Source organism: Equus asinus, chromosome 17 (genome assembly GCF_041296235.1).
Source record: "Equus asinus isolate D_3611 breed Donkey chromosome 17, EquAss-T2T_v2, whole genome shotgun sequence".
Taxonomy (NCBI): domain Eukaryota; kingdom Metazoa; phylum Chordata; class Mammalia; order Perissodactyla; family Equidae; genus Equus; species Equus asinus.
In genome coordinates this window covers 41,624,305-41,645,671 of record NC_091806.1, presented here as the reverse complement: position 1 = coordinate 41,645,671, position 21,367 = coordinate 41,624,305, and the positions used below count along the sequence as shown (strand labels likewise).

General features: G+C 49.0%; 1 protein-coding gene across 1 annotated transcript; it reads right to left on the bottom strand.

Moving 5' to 3' along the window:
• Positions 1-3,058: 3,058 nt before the first annotated feature.
• Positions 3,059-21,049, bottom strand: LOC106827942 (phospholipase A and acyltransferase 2-like). The gene is made up of 5 exons (XM_070487460.1): positions 20,997-21,049; positions 20,749-20,897; positions 16,324-16,431; positions 8,566-8,834; positions 3,059-4,558 (listed from the first exon to the last, which is right to left on the bottom strand). Exons 1-5 carry the CDS (start codon positions 21,047-21,049, stop codon positions 4,445-4,447), a joined length of 693 nt encoding a protein of 230 aa, XP_070343561.1. The 3' UTR covers positions 3,059-4,444.
• Positions 21,050-21,367: the final 318 nt, after the last annotated feature.

Here is a 21,367-nt window from a genome sequence, read left to right as displayed (position 1 = left end):
TCCTCTGTTGGAGTATGGATGTTTTTTCCATTGTGTATTCTAGGGGAAGGATGTTTGAGAGACCTCACTCTGCCACAATGCTGATGTCACTCTCTGTACTTTCTCCTGATAAGCTCATAAAATGGTTGTGCTGCCTCTGGACAATCCTTGGTCTCAAGAAAACTTTGTTTTAGGACTATAACTTGCTTTAGAGAGCATGCATATATTCCACAGACTGTGTTTCAGCTCAGGAAAAGTTAATCCAGACTGTTGTTGGAGAAACAAGAATCCTGAGGCCTGTGTAGTATGATGCAGGTTCCTCTTTTAATGTCATTCTGTTACTTTTGTAATACAGCATCTCTGTCCCCATCTTAGAGCTGTGGGACAGCTGGCAGGACACAGGGAAGTCTCCAGTGTTGACCTCCTGCATTGTGGATGGCTAGGTGTTTTCCTCCATGTGCATCCACCAGAATCACCATGTTCTGAAGGTGGTTGGGATCTGGGACAACAGGGTTGTGAGAGAAACAAGTGAGCTCTCAGGGCTGCCAGCCGACTGGATGCACCATGGAGACGTCCTCCAGGCGAGAGACCCTGTTCTGCCCTGGGTGAGGGGACAGGTGCTCAGGGGAGCCACCTGCCAGGGTGACAGCAGTGCTGAGAGCACAGGACCCCTCAGCAGCCCCTCTCGCTGCAGAGAAAGGGCCAGTGTCCCAGCTCCTCATGGCTGGGTCACCTGGAGAGCTGCCAGGGTCATCACTGGCCACTCCCATCAGTCCCTCTGTAGGTTTTGGGGGGACGGCCTCCTAACCCCAGTCTGTTTCTATCTGCCCACCTCTGCCTGAAATTTGCCATATTGAATTCAGGTTTTAGCATTTGCCTTCCCACGTGACATTTGCATTCAATCTCTTTTTAAGCCACTGGAATTTTAGTAAAAATGAGTCCTATCATGGCTTTCAGATCACTGGTAGGACATGGAAGAAATGGGACTTCGGACGGGTAAGTCTTGGTGTGTGTTTGTGTGTGGCCTGGAACCAGGGTGGTGGGGAGGTGAGTGTGGCTGTGGCGGGTGGATTCTTTGAAATAAGTGATCAGGGTGGGAGTAGGGGAAGCAACAAGGGGTCAGGAAGGAGGGACGCTGAAGTGGGAGGTGGGGGACGTGAAGACAAAGCCCACTACAGATTTCCCAGGAGCCCCCTGCATCCTACACAGCATGAGGGTGAGTCCTGCTCTGGGAGCTTCAGGAGATGAGGGGGGCGGAGGGCTCTGTGGATTTCCTCAGGAGGGCTAGTGAGGAGTGAAGGCAGGAGGCCAGGTTTGTGGGGATTCCCTCTGCCTTTCCTCCTCAGGGCACGTGTTGTCCCCATCAGACTGCTCTCTACGCCCTCCCTGTCTGCTTTGCTTTCTGGGCAGCTCCAACTGACCTCCTCCCTTTAGACTTTTCTGGATAGAAGTCATGCTCAGTCCCTAGGCACATTCTCCTGCTGCCTCAGAAACAAGAAGGATAGAGGCTGGGTTCCCCCAAGGACTCCCAGGTGTGGCCAGCTTCTACTCAGGAAACCACACCCAGGGCAGCAGGCTGGCACTGTGTCTGAAAGAGGCAGTTACCACAATGTCTTTATCTCTGATCACCGGATGTGTTTTGAATCAGCACAGTGAATATTCAAAATGGTTTTTCCTTGGACAAATTAAGGACTCGATGATCAGCGTAACAGGGGTAGAAATGACCTCTCACTGGTGAAGTGGGCGCTGTTCACGGGAGGTGGACTGGCTACTGCATCTCAGACCCTCCTCACCTGTGGGAGCAGAGTGTGAGAGAGGAGCCTGCAGACCGTTCTTTAGGGGCGACACCCGAAGCTGATCTCTGGCTATGCCCGTGCCCTCCCTGCGGGATGATTTCTGGTTACCTAAGGCTGACAGTTCGGACAACAGAATCCTGCGCTGGGTGAACCTTTCATGCAAGATGGGGTCACAGCACCTAAAAGGACAGAGGCTTGTGTCTTCATTCAGCTTTCAGAACAGGATGGATGACAGCTCTGTGCCTCTGTGGTGAACATGTTTAATAAATGCCTGTGTGAGTGACGTAATTTGGTGAGATTTGCTTTCATTATAAGCTGCGGGTGAGGCTTGTGGAAGAGCTAAGGTGAGCTCAGGCAAATGTTTCAGTGGTGACCATTATTCCCAAATGGGAACCCAGGAGCTGTGCGTGCTGGTGAGAGTTCAGCCGCCTTTGCTGCAGTGGGTGACAGGCTCTGGCTCAGAGAACCGGTTCTGTACCTACAGTGGCCCTCACAGGTGCTGGCCCTCTTCCACTTCACACCTTTGGTCCTCAGCGGAGACAGAAGGTCTGGCCAGGTGAGGGGTAGGAACAGAGGGGACAGAGCTGTCTTCCTTCTCACTGCTCCTGATGCCTCGTAATGAAATGGGCATTTGAGACACGAAAAGATAAATAAAAGGTTTGGAATCAAACAGTTTATTATCCAAATAGTAGTGGTAGGTTGGGGAATGAGGCCTTATGAGCGATGTGAGTTCCACCCTGTAATTCCAGCCATTGAATCTGCCCTGGGACAAGACCCAGGCTCCCAGCAGCTCTTGATGGGCCAAAGACTGGTGCTGGCTCTGGCCCCTCCCCTGAGCCCCTGTAGCGGGTGTGTCACTCACACTGGGCTCACCCACAGTCCCCTCCAAGTGAAAGTGCCTCTGGGACAGGTTGGAACCATGTGACCCCACCCCACTGGGCAGAGCTGATTGGCCTAGTGGGGGTCACCTGACCCAACAGCAGCAAATCCGTAGGCTTAGCTAGGATGTGGTGAGTCAAGCCAATTGGATTCTCTTGCCCACAGGCAGCAGGAACTGGACCTGGGAGAACCAGAGGCAGCTGGAGAGATGGAGCTGAGCTGATGCAGGAAGAGAAACCACAGGAGGGGATGTGGGATCAGAGACTTGGGGGTGGCTGAGTCACATTCATGGCCGGGAATCTTCCACACAATTCCAGGTGATGAGGCCCCAGTCCCTGGCAGGCCAATGGTCCTTGTTCTGTCCATCACAGTTCTGTCTCCTCCTGCCCCTCGCCTATCCTCACATCACATAAAGAGCACAGCCCCACCAAGAGAAAACTAAGAAAAGCAGTGACTAGCTGGGACCCACCTCTGTGTAGCTGGGAAGGAGCCTGTATCAGTGAGCTCCAGCTGTGTGATATTGTGACTTATATAAGAAATATATACTTAGTCTTTATCCCGGATTCTGAGTTCCTAAAACCCTTGGAATTTCATAAGCGGTGAGAATGATAAAGGTGTCTTTTATGTTAATGAGGTGACTTTTGGAAAGCCCCTAGGTCACCTAAGGAACTGGTTGCCAGTGGAGCCAACCATGTGATTAGAGGGTTGGAACTTTCCATCCTGCTCCCTAACCTCCCTAAGCTTTATATGGTGGAGGATGTGCGAGGGCCAGGAGGAGACAGAACTGTGATGGACAAAGAGGGGAGAAGGGCTGGAGATTGAGTTCAATCACCAATGGCCAATGATTTAACCAATCAGCCTATGTACTGAAGCCTCCTTAGAAACCCCAAATCCAGGGTCCAGAGATCTTCTGGGTGGATGAGCTGTGGAGATTTGGGGAGAGTGACACACTCAGAGAACATGGAAGCTCCGTGCCCCTTCCCACGTACCCTGCCCTATGCATCTGGGCGGGGGGACAGTCTTGTAAGACTGAACCCTGAAGCTGTGGAATTGACCTATCTCCCAGCAGCTGGAGTCAGAACTGAGTTGAACTGTAGGACACCCAGCTGGTGTTAGAGAATTGCTCGATGGTGTGTGGAAAACACACACACACACACAGACACTAGAATTTGGTATTAGAATTGGAGGCTGCCATAACAGCATACCACAGACCTGGTGACTTAAACAACAGATGTTTATTTCTCACAGTTCTGGAAGCAGAAAATTCCAAGATCAAGATTTGGTTCCTGGTGAAGACCCTCTTCCTGGCTTGCGGATGGCTGCCTTCTCCCTGTGTCCTCACATGGAGGGGAGAGAGAGAGAGAGAGAAAGAGAGAGAGAGAGAGAGAGAGAAAGAGAGAGAGAGAGAGAGAGAAAGGGAGAGAGCTCTGGTCTCTCTCTGTCTTCTTGTAAGGACACTAATCCCGTCATGGGGGCCCCATTCTCATGACCTAATGGTAATTATCCCCCAAAGGCCCCGCCTCCAGGTCCCATCCAATTGGGGGTTGGGGCTTCAACATGAATTTGGGGGGACACAAACGTTCAGTCCATACCAGAGCCCAACTGTGTCTTCAATAGAGTTCACGCTAGCCTGCATTTCACCAAATAAAACCTTCCAGCACTTTTATTTAGCTCCATTAAAATAAATCTAAATGATCACAAAGAGTGAAATCAATAAACCAAACTCCATGCCTGCTGGCCAAGCCAGATTTCTCCATAAAACGGGCTGCTCTCAGGGCAATTCCCTGGCCTTATTGCTTTTCCCGCTTGCTTCTGGTCCTCAGGATCCTGATGAGGCCTGCGGCAGCCAGGCCTACCACTAGGATGCCTGCTGTCACACCTACTGCCGTGACCATATCAGTGACCTGCGGCAGAAGAGAGGAGGGGTCACACTCAGCATCAGGCGTCTGACCACAGATACATACACCAAGAACCTTCATCTCAGGAACGATCTCTCTGGCCCTTGTTCTCTTTAGTGGAACCACAGAGGGAACAAATATGGGCAAGGAGGGCAGATCCCAAGAGGGCAAGCCACCCAGGAAAGAGGGGAGGAGGTGCCCGGTGGGGAAAGAATGAGAGGAGGAAGGAGCTGTAGGTGTGAAATAGAGACTCGAATAGAGACTCGATCCCCCTGTGGGGATTTAAGGCATAATAACCCTTCAAGGAATGGCTGTGGAAATGACAGAGGGGCAGTGCCCGGATGTTCCAGGTCAGGGCTGGCCAACTGGGCACCTTGAAGCAAGTGTGAAGCTGAGAAACCAGCCCTGTGAATTCTCACTACCCAGGGTTTGAGGGCAGAGAGCGCGCCTGGATTGTTCTCGGAGTCCCAGGTACTCACTCAGCCCACCTCCAGGCAAAGGAGGCACTCAAGATTCGTCTGCTGAACAAATGTCTTCACTATTAGTAGCACTGAGGCTGTGCTTCTATGAAATAAGATGACCACACTTGTGATCTGATAGGAAAAGGGCTCTGATAAAGGAGGTGGTCATTCTGAAAAAAACACACGATGCAGTAGAGACATAAGGTTGATCCCTGAGCGTCAGTGTACTTGGCACAGCTGGTGGGAGCCTGTGGGCCCACCCTGCCCACATCACTGTGTCAGGGGACCAGCAAAGTCCACGAGAATGGCTGCTTTCCAGCTGTCAGCACTGGGCTGGGCACTTAACAGTCACCGTATTTTTCTTAATCTTCCCAACAGCCCTACTTATAACCGTAGTATATTCCCACTGTACAGAGGAGAAGACTGAGGATGGACAGTGTAAGGAACACAAAGCCACACAGCTGGCAAGTGACAGAGCCCAGAGCTGCCTGACATCCTAGCAGACACACTTAAGCCCTTCACAGCCAGGGAAGTGAAAAACTGTAAAGAATTGGTCAGTGTAAATGTGATTAGGCCAGTTGTGTCTGCTAGTTGGCAAATACGGAAGTTAGGATTCTACCCTCCCACGAGACAGGGGACGGGCTGGTCCTTCCTAATGACTACATTCAAGGGAATGGCTTCCAGGTCCCGGAGGGAGAGCTTCTGCGTTGTAGGAGATACACTACACCTCACAGGGGCAGAGGCGGGATTCATAGCTGTAAGCCCCTTTTAAGTAAAGGCTCTAAGACAGGGAGGTCATGGCCCCATCCTCAGACGTTGGCTGGAAGGAACAGTAAGTTCTCCTGGCAGCAGGAGCTTTTCCAGGCAGGCATTTAAGGGGAGCTGGGGTCACCCTAGGGACGTGGCCTCCTGTTGCTGGAAGCCCTGCTAGAGTTTGGTCGTCTCTAGCGCAGAAGTTCGGATGGAGTCGTTCTGTGCGAAGAGCTCTGCCCTTCTCACAAGTCCACTTTCTTACAGAGAACGAGGCGGACAGAGGAGAGTCTAGACAGACAGAGTCAGAAGAGGAGTGGAAATTAATTTCAAAAAATCTTAACTAAATTGGAGTGAGGAAGGCCTGTAGGGGGAGCTCTCATGCCCTGTCACGCATGTCACTTAGACCAAATAAGGGAAAAGATGGACAGGAAATAAAGCTGCTTTACTACTGAAGGAAGTGCAACAGCCCAGCCAGTAAGAAACGCCACAGCCCAGCCAATGAGAAACGCCACAGTTCAGCCAATGAGAAACACCACAGCTCAGCCAATGAGAAATGCCACAGCTCAGCCAATGAGAAACGCCTCAGCTCAGCCAATGAGAAACACCACAGCCCAGCCAATGAGAAACACCACAGCTCAGCCAATGAGAAACACCACAGCTCAGCCAATGGGAAGCTGTTGCTGCCCTGCACTCTTACTTTCCCCCCATGGACTTTCCTTTAGAAAGGCCCCACGCCCCCCCCCCCCCCCCCGCCCCTTTTCTCTATAAAAGCAGCTCCTCTCCTTTCTTTTCCAGATTTGCCTGTGCTCTACCTAGCATGCACATCCTGAGTTACAGTTCTTTTGGCTTTTCCCGAGTAAACTCATTTTGAGATAAAATAACAGGCAAATTTTCTTTCTAAGTTGACAAAGCAGTGAGAGGGAGAAAGAAAGGTAAGCTAATGAGTTACCTGCAGTGGAAGGAGTTCAGAAAGAGGGGCGGCAGGGCAAGGGGCACATTAACTGGATGAAAAGACCCGCCTCCCCCGAGTCCCTCCTGCTGTCTCGACTTGTAACCCCTCAGAAGCACAGCAGAGGGCCAACCACCCTCGAAAAGCTGGGGTCTCCCACGTTGATCCTGGGGGCTTCAGCACAGCCTTTGGGCAAGCTTTTAGATGCATGATACGGCAGCTCAGCCCCACCCCCCAGCCTGCCACCCCTCCCTACCAGAGGCAGGTCTACCCTCCCCAGCTAAAAGGAGGGGGACCCCATCAGCAGGGTGACTGCCCGGCACCCTGGAGCAGTTCCCACTGGGCCCCGGGGCCAGGAACGGTGCCTCAGCTAATAGCCCGGGCTCCATCCTGGGGTCCTCATTTCCAGCAGGTGTGGCTCTCCTTGCCCACCTCCCCTTTCACCAGAGCCCTTCTCCTACCTTACAAAAGAAGCCTAACCTTCAGCCATCCTGCATCTACAGTGCATGGCCTAAGGTGTAAGCCTTCCTGGATGCCAGTAGGGACGATTCGGGAATGCTCTGCTCCCAAACAGACAGGACTTCAGGGAGAAATATGTCACCACAAACCCACCTCCTGGGAAGCTCCCTCTTATCCATCTAGTGTTTTAGATTCAAATTCTGAAGTGAGACAGTTGTCGTAAAAATATGCTTTAACATGTCTATTTGACAAAAATTTGTCACCTTTTTTTCTAAAAGAAATTAAGTTTGACTGATTGGTTTGACAATACTGCCTGGCTTGGCTATTTAAATTACACGCAACAGTTTTCATTAATTGAATGAGCTAAACGTGCAACTCCAAGGATATGAGGAAAATATGTACTTAAAGCATGTACACCATGCACAATGTATCAGAAATTCCATCCTCTGAAATGTTTTGTATTTATGATTTTTTAAAATGCTTGACATCACCTAAAAATGTGTGCAGGGGTACGTGGTTTTTCACATTAATTTAGACCAGGAGTCCGTAAACTACGGCATGTGGGTCGAATCCAGCCTGTCGCTTGTCTTTGTGAAAATGCCTTTACTGGAGCACGGTCTGACCCCTTCAATTACATATTGTCTGAGGCCGCTTTTGTGCTACAAAGCTACCACGGCAGAGCAGAGCGGCGAGACCATGTGGGCCACAAAGCCTCACAGATTTACCATCCGGCCCTTCACAGAAAAAGTTTGCCTGACATAACCTGGGCTGTTCTTCCTCCCGGCTCACACTGTTCCCTCTGTCTACACTTCTCACTGCCCCTATTCCCCGGTAATCTCCAGCTCATTTTCCAGTTTCAGATTAATCAAAAGAATGAAGTCAGACTTAGCTCAGGTGTCACCTCCTCTGTGAAGCCTTCCTTGCTCAAGGCCTTGGGAGCAGGGCAGACCTGGGTTCAAATCCCACCGCTGCACAGTGGCAGTCGCGTCCTAGAGACTCAATACCTAATTGTCGAGTGAGTTTGGACAAGCTACTCAAGTGCTGTGAGACTCAAGTTTCCCCATCTCTAAAGCGGGCATAATAACACCTGCCTCTGGGGCTGTGGGAAGGGTCCATCTCAGGGCCAGGCGGCCAGGGAGGGCTCGGCAACGGGGCTGACCATCATTCTGCGACTCACGTCCTGGGCCATTGCCCTCTAACTGCACTGGTCTGCTGTGCCTTCCCACCCTCGTCCCCACCCTGACAGTGACGTTCTCAAGGACAGGGTTCTGTCTCTGCTGTTTTGTGTTGTTCATGCCCCTGTCTCCACCCCAGCCCAGGCTGACACCCAGCGACTGTCAGCTGAGGGAACAGTCTGGGTCCAGGGGACGGGACACAGGCTGAGGACGCACCTGGTCGCTGCGGGAGACTCCATAGCGCAGCTCGTTCACAAAGTGCTCGCAGTTCTCGCTGGTCAGCGAGTAGGGCCACACCTGCCCCACCAGCTCCTCTGCCCGCTGGATGATTTTGTTGGAAGGCAGCGGCCGGTACTTGTCATTGTGTTTGTTATTGACCTGGTACTTGTCCCTCCCGGCCACATCATACAGCAGTTCCTTCTTCACTATGGCCTTGTCAGTCAGGGTGCACATGATGCTGGAGGCAGCAGCTCCCACGATGTCATCTGTGGATTCACACAAAGGAAACAGGGAGTCCGACCCAGGCAGGCCAACAGGGGCTCAGAGCGGGCCCAGCAGGCCGCCCCAATGCCCTTGGCACCATCAATAAGGATGAGCTTTAGGAGGGCCTGGCCATCCTGCCTGGCCTCAAGAACGAGTCAGACTCCAGCCTGGGTGACTCTGGAGAAGTCACCAGAAGTCCCTGGGCGCTGGTTTCCTCATTTCTAAAGCAAAGGACATGAGTTGTTCTGAAGGACCACGTGACGTCCCCGACAGAGTCAGGTCAAGGCAGAGCCGTGCAGGGCAATGAGAGGAGGCAGAAGACACGCAGGTCCTCGTCCCAGCTTCCCCTCGCTAGCCTGTGGCCTGGAAACCGTCACTGGGCCTCCCTGAGCCAGAGCCGTGGGGCCCGCAGGCGAGGGTGGCATTGGGAAATAGTAGGAAAGGAAGCCGCTGAGCAGGATGGAGGCCTGACCTAGGAATCCAGGGCCCAGGGTCAGCCCTGGCTCACCACTGTGTGGCCTCATGCAAGTCCCTTCTCCTCTCACCCACTTTTACCATCTACAAATTAAATCAGGAGGGTGCACACTGTCCTAGATCTAAATTCTCCGATTCACTTCTAAAGGGGACCCTGGCCTGCTGCCTCACCCAGGGAAGCTGGAATGACATGGTGAAGTGATGGCCCCCAGAACCCTCAGGCTGGGGCTGTGGACCTGCCGGATGCAGTGTGGCTCACAGAAAGCCTGTTGGTGTAACGTCAGTCTCTGAACAGCCAATTCATCTAATGACCAGCTTCTAAGTACACTTGTGTGTGTGTGTTGACACTTTACTTCACTGGATTTTATTTTCTTTTCAAAGGGCATTTTAAAAAATGCCTCTGGGCCGCCTGGTGGCACAGTGGTTAAGTGCGCACATTCCTCTTCAGCAGCCTGGGGTTCGGTGGTTCAGATCCCAGGTGCCGACATGGCACTGCTTGGCACACCATGCTGTGGTAGGTGTCCCGCATATAAAGCAGAGGAAGGTGCGTATGGATGTTAGCTCAGGGCCAGTCTTCCTCAGTGAAAAGAGGAGGATTGACAGCAGTTAGCTAAGGGCTAATCTTCCTGAAAAAAAAAATTCTCTGCCCTGTGTTGTGTTCATGGGAGGAGATGAGTTCAGAGCATGCCTATGCCACCATCTTGAGGAGATAGCACTAAGTTGTATATATTTAATTGTAAAAGGTCATAAAGGGAAAGGTCAGCCTCCATATCCCCCACTTCCAACCCCCAACCACCCATTTTCCCCCTTTAGAGGAAAACATCAGTTTCTTGGTATCCTTCCAGAAATATCTTAGACTATGCATACTTTTAAATGAGCTTTGTTAAATCTTATATCTATATAGGAGAATATCTGTAAGTGTAAGACGTAAGAAATAACAATGAAACACCATGTAGCAACAACCTAGTTGCAGAAATAGAAAATATTCAGGATCTTAAATAAGTCCCATGACACAAGAAAATCTGTACACAGATGTTCATAACAGCATTGTTTATAATTATAGAAAGGTGGACAGAACCCAATCTTCCATCGACTGATGATAAACAAAATGGGGTGTGTTGATACAATGGAATATTATGTGGCCATAAAAAGGAAGGAAGATTCATTCTACAACATGGAAGATTCTCGAAAGCATGCTAGTGAAAGAAACCAGTTCCCAAAGCCGCATATTACAAGATTCTATTTATATGTAATGTCCAGATACTACAATGGGCAAATATATAGAGACAAAACACAGATTAGTGATTGTTTAGGGCTGAGGGGGTTAGCGAGGCTGGGGGATGACAGGTAAGGGGTATGGATTTGTTTTTGAGGTGACGAAATGTTCTAAACTTCATTGCAGTGATGGTTTCACAACTCTGAAGATACTAAAAACCACTGAATTGTACACTTTGAATGTGTGAACTGTATGTTGTGTGAATCATTTCTCCAGAAAGCTGTTATAAACAAACATTGGCCCCATGTTCCTCTGCCTCCTAGTATGGTTGTAACCACTCTCCTGAATTTTGTGTCCTTTACTGTCTTGCTTTTTGAAAACATTTACACATGTAAATATATCCCTTTACAATATATGTTAGGTTGCATTTTCTGAATTTGGTAAAAACAGAATCAAAAATCACGCATTCCACATTATTTTTGCTCCAGATTAAGTTCCATGTTGATGGACTGTAGCCACTGTTCATTCGTGTTCCCGATATTCCCGCTGTAGAATGCAGCACAGTTTAATTATCCTGCGTCATGTCAATGAGCAGCATGGGTTCTCCCAGCGTGTCGCCATTACTGACCAAACTGCCAGGAGCATCCTCGCGCAAGCCTCCTGGTGCACCTGGAGGCTCTTCTCTAGGCAGACGCTTTCACACTCTTGTGACCAAGACCCACAGTGAGAAATACATTTCACAATGCGTCAGGATATACATAGACTTGAAGGATGTAAACAAAAGTCTTACCAAAAATTTACCAAAAAACTAGATGAGATACACTCTGATAAATTCTATTCTCTATCATTCTGTTTCATTTAATGTTTTTAATAATATTGACTGTTACTCACTAAATTGACATTATCACTCAAGGGTCCCAAACCAGAGTTGCTGGGCGGTACGGTACGGCTGTCTCCAGCTTCATTAGAGAAAGGATGCAACATGAAGCTTCCCACCGGCAGCAGACCAGAATGGCGATTGCTCAACATCTTTTTCAATGTTTGTCAGCACGGTAGCTGTAGCACAGGATCTTTTAATTCACATTTCTATAATTGCTTATGAAGTGCCCCACTTTGTCACAAGTTTATTGAAGGTTTGTATTTACTCCTCTGTGGAGGGGCCATTAACATATTTGTCTACTTTTCTGTTGGGTTGTTTGTCTTTTTTCTTATTGATTTGCGTGTTATTTATATGTTAGGAATACTAATCCTTTGTCAGTTTTTGTGTTACAAACATCTAGTGTTCCCTTGCCTTCTCATTTACTTTTATGGTGTATTTTGATAAACAGATATTCTTATTCGATGGAATCAGATTTATCTTTTTGTGCTTTACTTTCTTTTTGTCCTTTTTTGGGGGGTGTGTGCTTATGAACTACAGCAATGTCATAAAGATCTTCCCTTCTAAAAATTTTTTATTTTTGCCTGTGATGGTTAATTTTATGAGTCAATTTGACTGGCCTAAGGGATGTCCTCTAGCCTGGGGTAACACATTATTTCTGGGTGTGCCTGTGAGGGTGTTTCTGGAAGAGAACAAACATTTGAATTAGTAGGCTGAGGACAGAAGATCACCCTCACCAGTGTGGGTAGGCATCATCCAATCTACTGAGGGCCCCAAATAGAACAAGGAAGGTGGAGGAAGGACAAATGCTTTCATCTTGAGCTGGGATTACCATCTTCTCCTGCCCTCAGACATGGGAGCTCCTGGTTCTCCAGCCTTTGGACTCCAGAGCTTCAACCATCTGCTCCCCTGGTTCTTGGGCCTTTGGACTCAGACTGAATGACACCACCAGCTTTCTTGGTTCTCTCCTTGCAGATGGCAGATCATTGGACTTCTTGGCCTCCATACAGTGTGAGCCAATTCCTACAATACATCTCCTCGTATCTCCTATTGGTTCTGTTTCTTTGGGGAACCCTGACTAACACATTGCCTTTCACATTTAAGTCTGAAATCCTCCCCAAACTGACTGTTTCTGTACAGTGCAGAGTCCATATGGCTACCCAGTTGCTTGAGTCCCATTTATTGGTTGAGGATCAGCAAACCATGGCCCACAGACCAAATCCAGCCCTCCACCTGTTTCCATACAGCCTGGTAGCTAAGAATGGTTTTGCATTATTAGATGTTTGAAAAAAAAAATCCCAAAAAGGCTAATAGTAATTCATGACACATGAAAAGTGCATGAAATTTAAATCTTGGCGCACATAAAGTTATGTTTTTGGCTTTTTTATAAATAAAGTTTTATTGGATACACAGCCGTGTATTACAATACATAGATGAGTATTGCCTTGGGCTGCTTTCACGCTACAACAGCAGAGTTGAATTGCTGCATTGGACGCCTTGAGGCCCACAAAGCCTAAGATGTTTACTCCCTGGCTCTTTACACACACAGTTGCCAGCCCCTGAGTAATTCTCCTTCCCCACAGATCTGCAGAGCCACCTCTGTTGTGAATTAAGGGCTCATATATTTGCGGGTCTGTTTTGGTGGCTGCACTCTCTTCCTCTCTCAGCTTAACTCTCCCTGCACCAAAAATGCACTATCTCATCACAGTGATCATCGATAATAAATCTTAATGTTTCAGAGCACAAGTCTCCCTGCCTGGTGTTCCTTCGTGGTCATCAAAAAAGCTAACCCTCTCTCTTTACTTTTTCTATATTCATTTTAGAATCTGGTTGCAAATGCCAGGAAAGACCCTATTGGGATTAGGTTTGGAATTGCATTGAATCTACAGGTGAATTTGGGAAGAAACTGACATACTCATGATATTGAGGTTTCCTATCCATGAATAATGTATCTCTAAGCATTTGTTAGATTTTCTTCAATGTCCGTCAATATTTTCTCCATAGAGACCTCACGCATGGGCTGCTTGAATGTTTGGTAAAACCCGCCTATAAAACCATCTGGGCATGCCATTTCTTTGTGGGAAAAATGTTCATTACAGATTTAATTCCTTTAACGGCAACAGGATTTCAATCTTCTTAAATTTATTGAGGCTTGCCATGTTTCGCACCAGATGGTCTATCTTTGAGAATGATCCATGTGCACTTGAGAAGAACATATATTCTGCTCTTTTTGGATGGAATGTTCTATATATATCTATTAAGTCCATCTCATCAAGTGTTTCATTTAAATCTACTATTTCCTTGTTGACTTTTTTTCTGGACGATCTGTCCATTGTGGTGAGTGGGGTGCTGCTGAGGTCCCCGACTATTATTGTGTTGCTCTTAATTTTTCCCTTTAGGTCTGTTAATAATTGCTTTATGTACTTTGGTGCCCCTGTGTTATGGGCATGTATATTAATAAGTGTTATGTTCTCTTGGTGGAATGTCCCTTTTCTCGTTATATAGTGTCCCTCTTTGTCTCTCGTTGTCTTTTTAAACTTGAAGTCTGCTTTGGCTGATAAAAGTATGGTAATTCCTGCTTTATTTTGTTGGCCATTAGCTTGGAGTATTGTCCTCCATCCCTTCACTCTAAGCCTATGTTTGTCTTTGGAGCTGAGATGCGTTTCCTGGAGGCAGCATATTGTTGGGTCTTGTTTTTTAATCCACCCAGCTACTCTGCGTCTTTATTGGAGAATTGAATCCATTTACATTTAGGGTGATTACTGATATCGAGGGCTTAATACTGCCATTTTATCTCTTGTTTTCTGGTTGTTCTATGTTTCCACTGTTTCTCTTCCTTTGTATTTCTGACTGCCATTTCACTTTGGTGGTTTTCTGAGGGAGATTTCTCAGTTTTCTTTCTTTTTGTGAATTGTGGCTGTGCTCTGATTTTTTGTTTAGTGGTTAACTGTGAGGATAGTATGAAAGATATTTGTGATGAGATAGACTTTAGGTGTTCCCTCTTTGGGGGCTCAGCAGCACTGTGAGCGCACAGGCACGTGGGGCCTGGGCTGTGTTTACCCCAGTGTGTAGACCTGCTGCAGTCTCTGCCTGAGGTCTGAGGGTCCACTGCTTGGCAGGCAGGGCTTACTCCCTGGGACCCAGGCTAGGGCCGCTCCTAGGTGGCACAGGAGCACGGTGGGCTCCCCCTGCTCCCCGGGAGAGTGAGAGTGATCACAGGCACGGGAAAGGATTACCGCTGCCTCCTCCTACAGTTGCCCTGGGCATGTTCCCACTTTCAGGATGCTTGCATGCCAGGTTGGAAAATATTCGGGTGCATGCACATGGCTGCCAGGGGAGAGCAGAGCATGCTCACTTACCTCTGCCACTTCCCTGGGGTCCAGTCCATCCAGTTGATGTATAGCTGTGTGTGTCTCTCAGGCATCCTGTGGTGCTGCGTGGGCTTCCTCCATTGGTCAGTGGATGTCCATTTAGTTGTAGTTCAAAAGGGGGACAGACAAAGGGAACAGCTCACTCCGCCATGTTGCTGATGTCATCCCCAAATGCTTCATTCCTATGAGAACTCTGGAATGTAGACAGGATAGAGGGGTGAAGAACAGCAGACTGTCTAATAACTAGTCAGAAGTCACACAGCTGGTCTATTGGGCACCAGAGTCAGAACCAGCTCTTATGTCTTGGCCAGTGCACGTTCCCAGAGTTCTCCATTGGCCATCCTCGTGAACACAGTTCCCCAAGTGAGCAGTGATGTCCCAGGAGGAAAAACAGCACCCTGCGTTCAAATCCTGATGCCTCAACAAGCTTAAATTTCATGGGTTTAGGTGAATTCAGGGAGCTCACATGGAAAGGTATGGAATTACATCAACCTAGCAGGGTGCTTGTGAGAACCTATGAGTCAAAAATCACTAAAAATGACTCATACTGAGTCGGAACCCAATAAATGATGGCTCTTACTAGTATTGTGAGAAATAATTTGTTGGCTCCACTGATGTTGTCAGCACTCCCTCCCCCAGCACGAGCAGAACCCTGGAAAATGAGGCCTCTTGCCAAAGGTGTATCACCTGTGGGACCTAGCGCAGATCAGTGAGGAAGGGCTCACCTTGCTTTCCACACAGGGGCGTACTCCATCCATTCACCAAATTTCTCCTTTACAGAACTGATGCTCACATCCGCGGGCCAGGGTCTGTATTATACGTAGTCCAGGGCCTTGTTGACCTGGTTGCTTAAAGATGAAGAACTCACCTGGGAATCACAGACTGTGAGACTCTCAGCTCCAGACAGTATCAGGGTGCAGGGCAGACAGAGGAGGGAAAGGAGCAGGACAGGGAGCTCCATGCTCACCTTTCAGGTGCTCCACTGCCACACGTTGTCTTTCTCTCTCACTATGTATGGGATTCAACGATTCAATGAATCCTGCTCTTTTCATTTGATTATTCTGAAGGAGGCAGCTCTTCTTAACTACCTCCTTTGTGCCAGGCCCCATGCTGGTGGTTGACATGCTATCTCATTTCATCCCTTCCTCATCGCAAAGGGGTAAGTGTTATCCTCCCTTTATCAAACTGTCTCTTGAGCCTCAGGGAGATGGAGCAGCACACCCAGGTCTCTGCTTAGATGTTATGGAGCCAGGATTTGGAACCAGGACTCACAAACTCTGAAGGGCCTGCTCTCTCCATGGAGCCAGGCTGACACTGTGTGGACCTTTTGCAAACAAGTTGTGTTTGGGACACATGAGAGGTTTTACCCAAAAAAAAGCAACACAAGTGATGTACAACAAATTCCATCCTATAGGGAATAAAGGTCCAGAGTCTTTTATTTCCAAGGAATCCAAGGTTCTCGGTAGGAAACAATACAGTATTACAGTTCAGTGCGCACATGTTCATGCTTCTAAACTCAAGGGCTGATAGTTAAACTGAAAATCCTTTCCTATTTGCAGGGGCCAGATGGACCTCATTCTCATCTCCCATGTAGATGGTCCAGTGCTCATACCCACTCCAAAAAGTGTCAACCAGCTCTCCAGGTGTGGCGTTTGGCTTGCCTGTGACAGAACAACCAGATGTACATGAACTGGAGCCCCAGCCCCTCTAAGAGAGTAGCTTCTTTTGGTGAAGGGGTGATGCTGCAGCTTCATCTCATGGGAAATCAGGGAGATGGGAGCACTTGTCACATGAGGGAAGCCAGGTCCCCCCGTCACCCTCACGGCATCCCCTTTGTGGAGGCCCTGGAGACCTGAGCCCAAGGACCCACCCGCTCACCCCTCCTCCCCCACCACCCAAGATGAGGGGAAGGAGGAAGGGAGCAGGGAGTGTGCCTGCTGAGTACGCTTTCATTCCGTTGTGTGTTCACATGCACGTGCCTGTGTGGATGTGTTAGTGTTATTGCACTGAGTTTCTAGAATATCAGATAAAATAGTAATCAAGACCCAAAGCATTAATAAGAATAACCGAGGATACTTCCTGATCATACAATGTTACTTCGGTGTCCCCATTTTTACCCTCTCTGCTTCCAACACCTATGTAACCATTCCCTGTATTAAATTCCACTGTTTGAAATACCCAATGTGTTCCTGAGTGGGCAGTGACATGGAGAGCTGGCTCTGCCTTATCCGAATAAGGAACACAGACCACTTTCTCATTTCCCACATTCATGACCCAGTGCCCTTTGTCAGAACATAAAATTTCAATCAGCTCTCTAGAATTTGGCTCTGGTACGCTGTTGATTATGTGAAAAAATGGGTATAGATAAATCTGAGGAGTCTCTGGAAATGTCAGCTCCCCTGGCTGAAGTGGATCTGTGGCTCAGTGACAGGAAGGAGAAAATGCTCCTCGCAGATAGGATTGTTCCCCACTGTCCCAGTTAATGCCCACTAATGGCTGACAGTGCTGAGACTGGAAAAGATCCCCTCGGGGACAGAGGGAGTGAAGGGGTTTTCTGGATGTGTAACCCGTTGTGGCCCTGGGATGACCATATGTCTAGAGTATGTGTTTTGAGTGACTGTGTCCATGTGTGTCTGAGTGGATGTGCACGTCCACCTGCACAGATGTGAGCGGACACCTGCAGAGTGTCATTGAGCTCCTTGTTGGTCCCACCTGGATGAACTAGAGCTTATTTGACTAAGTGTCCCTAATTGGAGAAGCCACATCAACCAATGACCATCCTCCACTGATCACAGCCAGGGTAAAAATTGCCATCACTTGCCCAGATTTTGGGATTTTCTGCCACAGAGAAACCAGGAGACGAACAGAAAGGAAAGTGTGTAGACTAAGCTGCAGCTTCGCCGACCAGGTTCCGCTATTCCTGGGTAAATCCAGCAAGGGGTGAACTCGTGTCACATGGAGGGTGCCCCAGCCTTGCTGTCACTCATGTGGGGCTGCCCTTTGTAGGGGTTCGGGGACTGGAGCCCAGGGAAATGCCTTCTGAGAGATGTGGAAGACGAGGGTTTGTCCAGGGAGGTGTGTATGTGCATGAGTATATTGTGTGTGCACTCACTTTGTCTGCGTGTGTGAGGTGTTTTCTGTTTCTGTGCAGGTGGACACATGTGCCCCATGAGCAAGCACATTCAGTGTGAGCACCATGCACAACCCAGGAGACGTGGGAGTTTGCTGTTTCCCCTTCCGTCTTTTCAGACTGACCTCAGGGCCAGACCAAGTTCCTCCTGCCCACTGCGTCCGTGGCCACATGACACAAGGATTCCTTCCTCAGATTCCCTCTCCAGCCCCGGCACACCCATCCCTAGGAGCTGACACCCAGAGAGACAAAAATTAATGGGAACGTACTGCTGGTCTCCCACAACCACCGCCAGAAGGAGCCTCTCTCCCTCTCTCCATCAGGTAACTGCAATTCCCAGATGTTGGGCAGTAGGGAAAGGCTGCAAATTGGAGGGGACCCTGCACTCCCAAAGGAAAATCCTGTCGGTGGGGTGTGTTACAGTGTTTTAGAGAGAAAGGCTCAATGTCCCTATCGGAATATTTTTGGCTCCAAGGTATAGAAGTTAATTAGAAGTTCATTAAATGATCCGATTTTGCGTTCTGCATACCATTATCCACTGAAAGGAACCAGACTCTTGGAGAAATGACTGATTCCCGAGTAGGGACAGGGAAAGTACAAGACAAACCCGGATTATACTGCTATGCCAGACAGTCAATGTTATAGGTTGAATTGTGTCCCCCCCCCCCCAATTCAGATGTTGAGGTCCTAACCCTTAGTGCCACAGAATATGACTGTATTTGCAGATAGGGTCTCTAAGAGGTAAATAAGTTAAATGAGGTCACATGGATGGGTGCTAATCAAACTGGTGTTCTTATAGAAGAAAAGATTAGGACAAACACAGAAGGCTGACCATATGAAGACATAGGAGAAAGGTGGCCATCTACAAGCCAAGGAGAGAGGCCTCAGAAGAAGCCAAACCTCCTGACACCTTGATCTTGGATTTCTAGCCTCCAGAATCATGAGAAGATAAAATTCTCTTGTTTAAGTCTGTGGTATTTGTTACAGCAGCCCTAGCAAACTAATACACTCTATCTTCAAAATTTATGAAAAATCGAATCACTTCTAGCTGTTCTGTTGTCTGGAAGACTACAAACTGCTCTTCCGCTTCCTCCCTTGGCTCCACAGGGTGTTCTCAACACGGGAGCGAGACGTAGCCTGTGAAAACTGCATGAGTCAGAGCACGTCACCGCTGTGCCCCAACCCTCCACTGGCTCCCATCTAATTCAGAGTAAACATCAACACCGGGACAACAGCCTGCAGCCCATGTACATCGGGCTCTTGTTACCTCTTGGCTGTCATCTCCTATGACCTGCTCCCTGGCTCCAGATACCCTGGCCGACACCTGCAGGCTCAAGGCCTCTGCAATGGCTGCTTCCCTGCCTGGGACACTCTCTCTATGGATATGTGAAGGGCTCCCTCCCACCTCCTTGTGTTCATGACTCAAAGGTCATCTCCTCAGTGAGGCCGTCCCCAACCACACTATCTGAAATCTCACCTCCCCATCATCCCTATTCCCCTTCCTTCTCCATTTTTCTCAGCATTTGGCCATCTCACATCATATCTATCTTACTAACTTACTAAATCTATCTCCCCAACAGGAAGGTGAGAACCACAATGGCACCGATTTTTATCAGTCTTCTTCACTGATGGATCCCCAAGTGCCCACAACAGTGCTTGGCACACAGTAGGTGCTCAGTCGATACTTGTTGATTAAAGGTCCAAGGTGAGGTCCTACCATGTGCTGGGTATTGCATGAGATCGTCATCTCAGAGTTAGACCCTCAACTGCCACTGGCTCTTGCTCACCTAGGGAGCAATGCACCCTCGATGACTGGCACTACCTCTGCCCTCAGATGCCTCGTCCTCCCTGCTCTTCTGGTTGACACGGCAGGTTATGTTGTGACATGAGGGAGGACCCTAGAAATATCTGTGGGGATAAATCCCAGAGCCAGCTGAACATTTCTCAGGGAGGATCGATGCCACAAACTGCTCAAGAGCTGAGCCAACCTGACAGCAGAGCCGCTGAGGAGGAAAGAAGGCTGGAAGGTGAGGCAAGAGTCACATCCCAGATGTGGAAGCACGAGAGGAGCAGCTGAGGGGAGAGGCACAGAGCTCAGCGGCAGAATCCTCCTGACAGCTTCTACCCTGAAGATGGGCCTCGGTAACTGAAGCCCAGTGACAGAGGTGGCTCCAGCTGGGCCAGCAATGACCCAAGTCGCCACCTTATGGAGCTCCAGGTCCACAGGCTCACTGCCTCTCTGCTGACAAGGATGAAGCCCCCACTTTAAAGAGGAGACAACTGAGACCAGGAGAGGTGAGGCGACCACCCAAAGTGACACTACTTGAAAGAGACAAGGCCTGGCTGCTTTTTTATTACTTTTTCCGTTTTGAACATGACTTTAATGCAAGGAGGTGAACAGTCAGTGAATCTTTTACTTCTTTTACACATAAAGCTCTTTTGGAAACAGAATGGGCAGTGCCAGGCCTGGGGACAAGATTAGAGGAGCCAAGGGACTTTGGACCACTGTGTCTGGAGCTCTGTCTGGTCAAAGGAACCTGGGGCGGGGGCTGATGCTGGGAGAGGCCGTTCCCTTCCTGAGTGCCCTGGGCGCAAGCTCCTTCTGATGGAGGCTCTGCCGACATCCACAAGCCTGCTGCGTACTCTTCCAGTCTCCAGTGAGTCAACCACCCCCACTTTCATGCCAGATCCTATAGGGAATCAGGTGATTATTGAGAACTGGTTCCAGCCTCATTGTAATGTCATAATAAAGCTGTTTGTTATGGTGGATGGAAGTAGGTGAGTTCATCTCATGTGCTGGTTGCCTAGTCATTAGCCACCCCCCTCCATACACATCACTGTCACTCACCTTCTCCCAGGCTCACAAAGCCCTGCTGTTCACAAGGCAGCAGGAGCCCCTCCACAGATCCAACCGAGGCACCACGAGTGGTCTGAGCTGCCAGAAAGTCCCTTCCCCCTTGCCCATGATTGGTTTTGGAGTAGAAATGTGACCCAGATCTGGACAGTGAAAGGTGGGAGCAAGACAGCCAGGGGACTATGGAAAAGATTTTACTCCCTGAAAAAAAGGGACAGCTGATGAGAAACATCTCTCCCTACTGCTTTTGGATATTGCCAGGTGAAACTGTGCCACTTGAGGCTGCTGCAGCCATCGTGGACTGTGCAGGGTGTGACCACAGACACAGGTCCAGTGTGATGGAAAAGCCTGGGCCCTCAGTGACCTTTGAGCTGCTGAACTGAACCTGAGTCACCCGCCTCCTGGCTTCCTATTACACAGGCAGTGAACGTCCAGGCTGTTGAAACCCCTCTTCTGTTTCTTGCAGCCACATGCATCCAGTGGGGACAATGAGCTCCTGGGCCCCACATGGTCCAAGGCACACACCATCTGAAGGCTTTACCCATGGAACACAGCACCCATCTCGCCTGCCTTTTGGCTCCTGACCCAATATTTTCTGGAGTAGTTACCATAC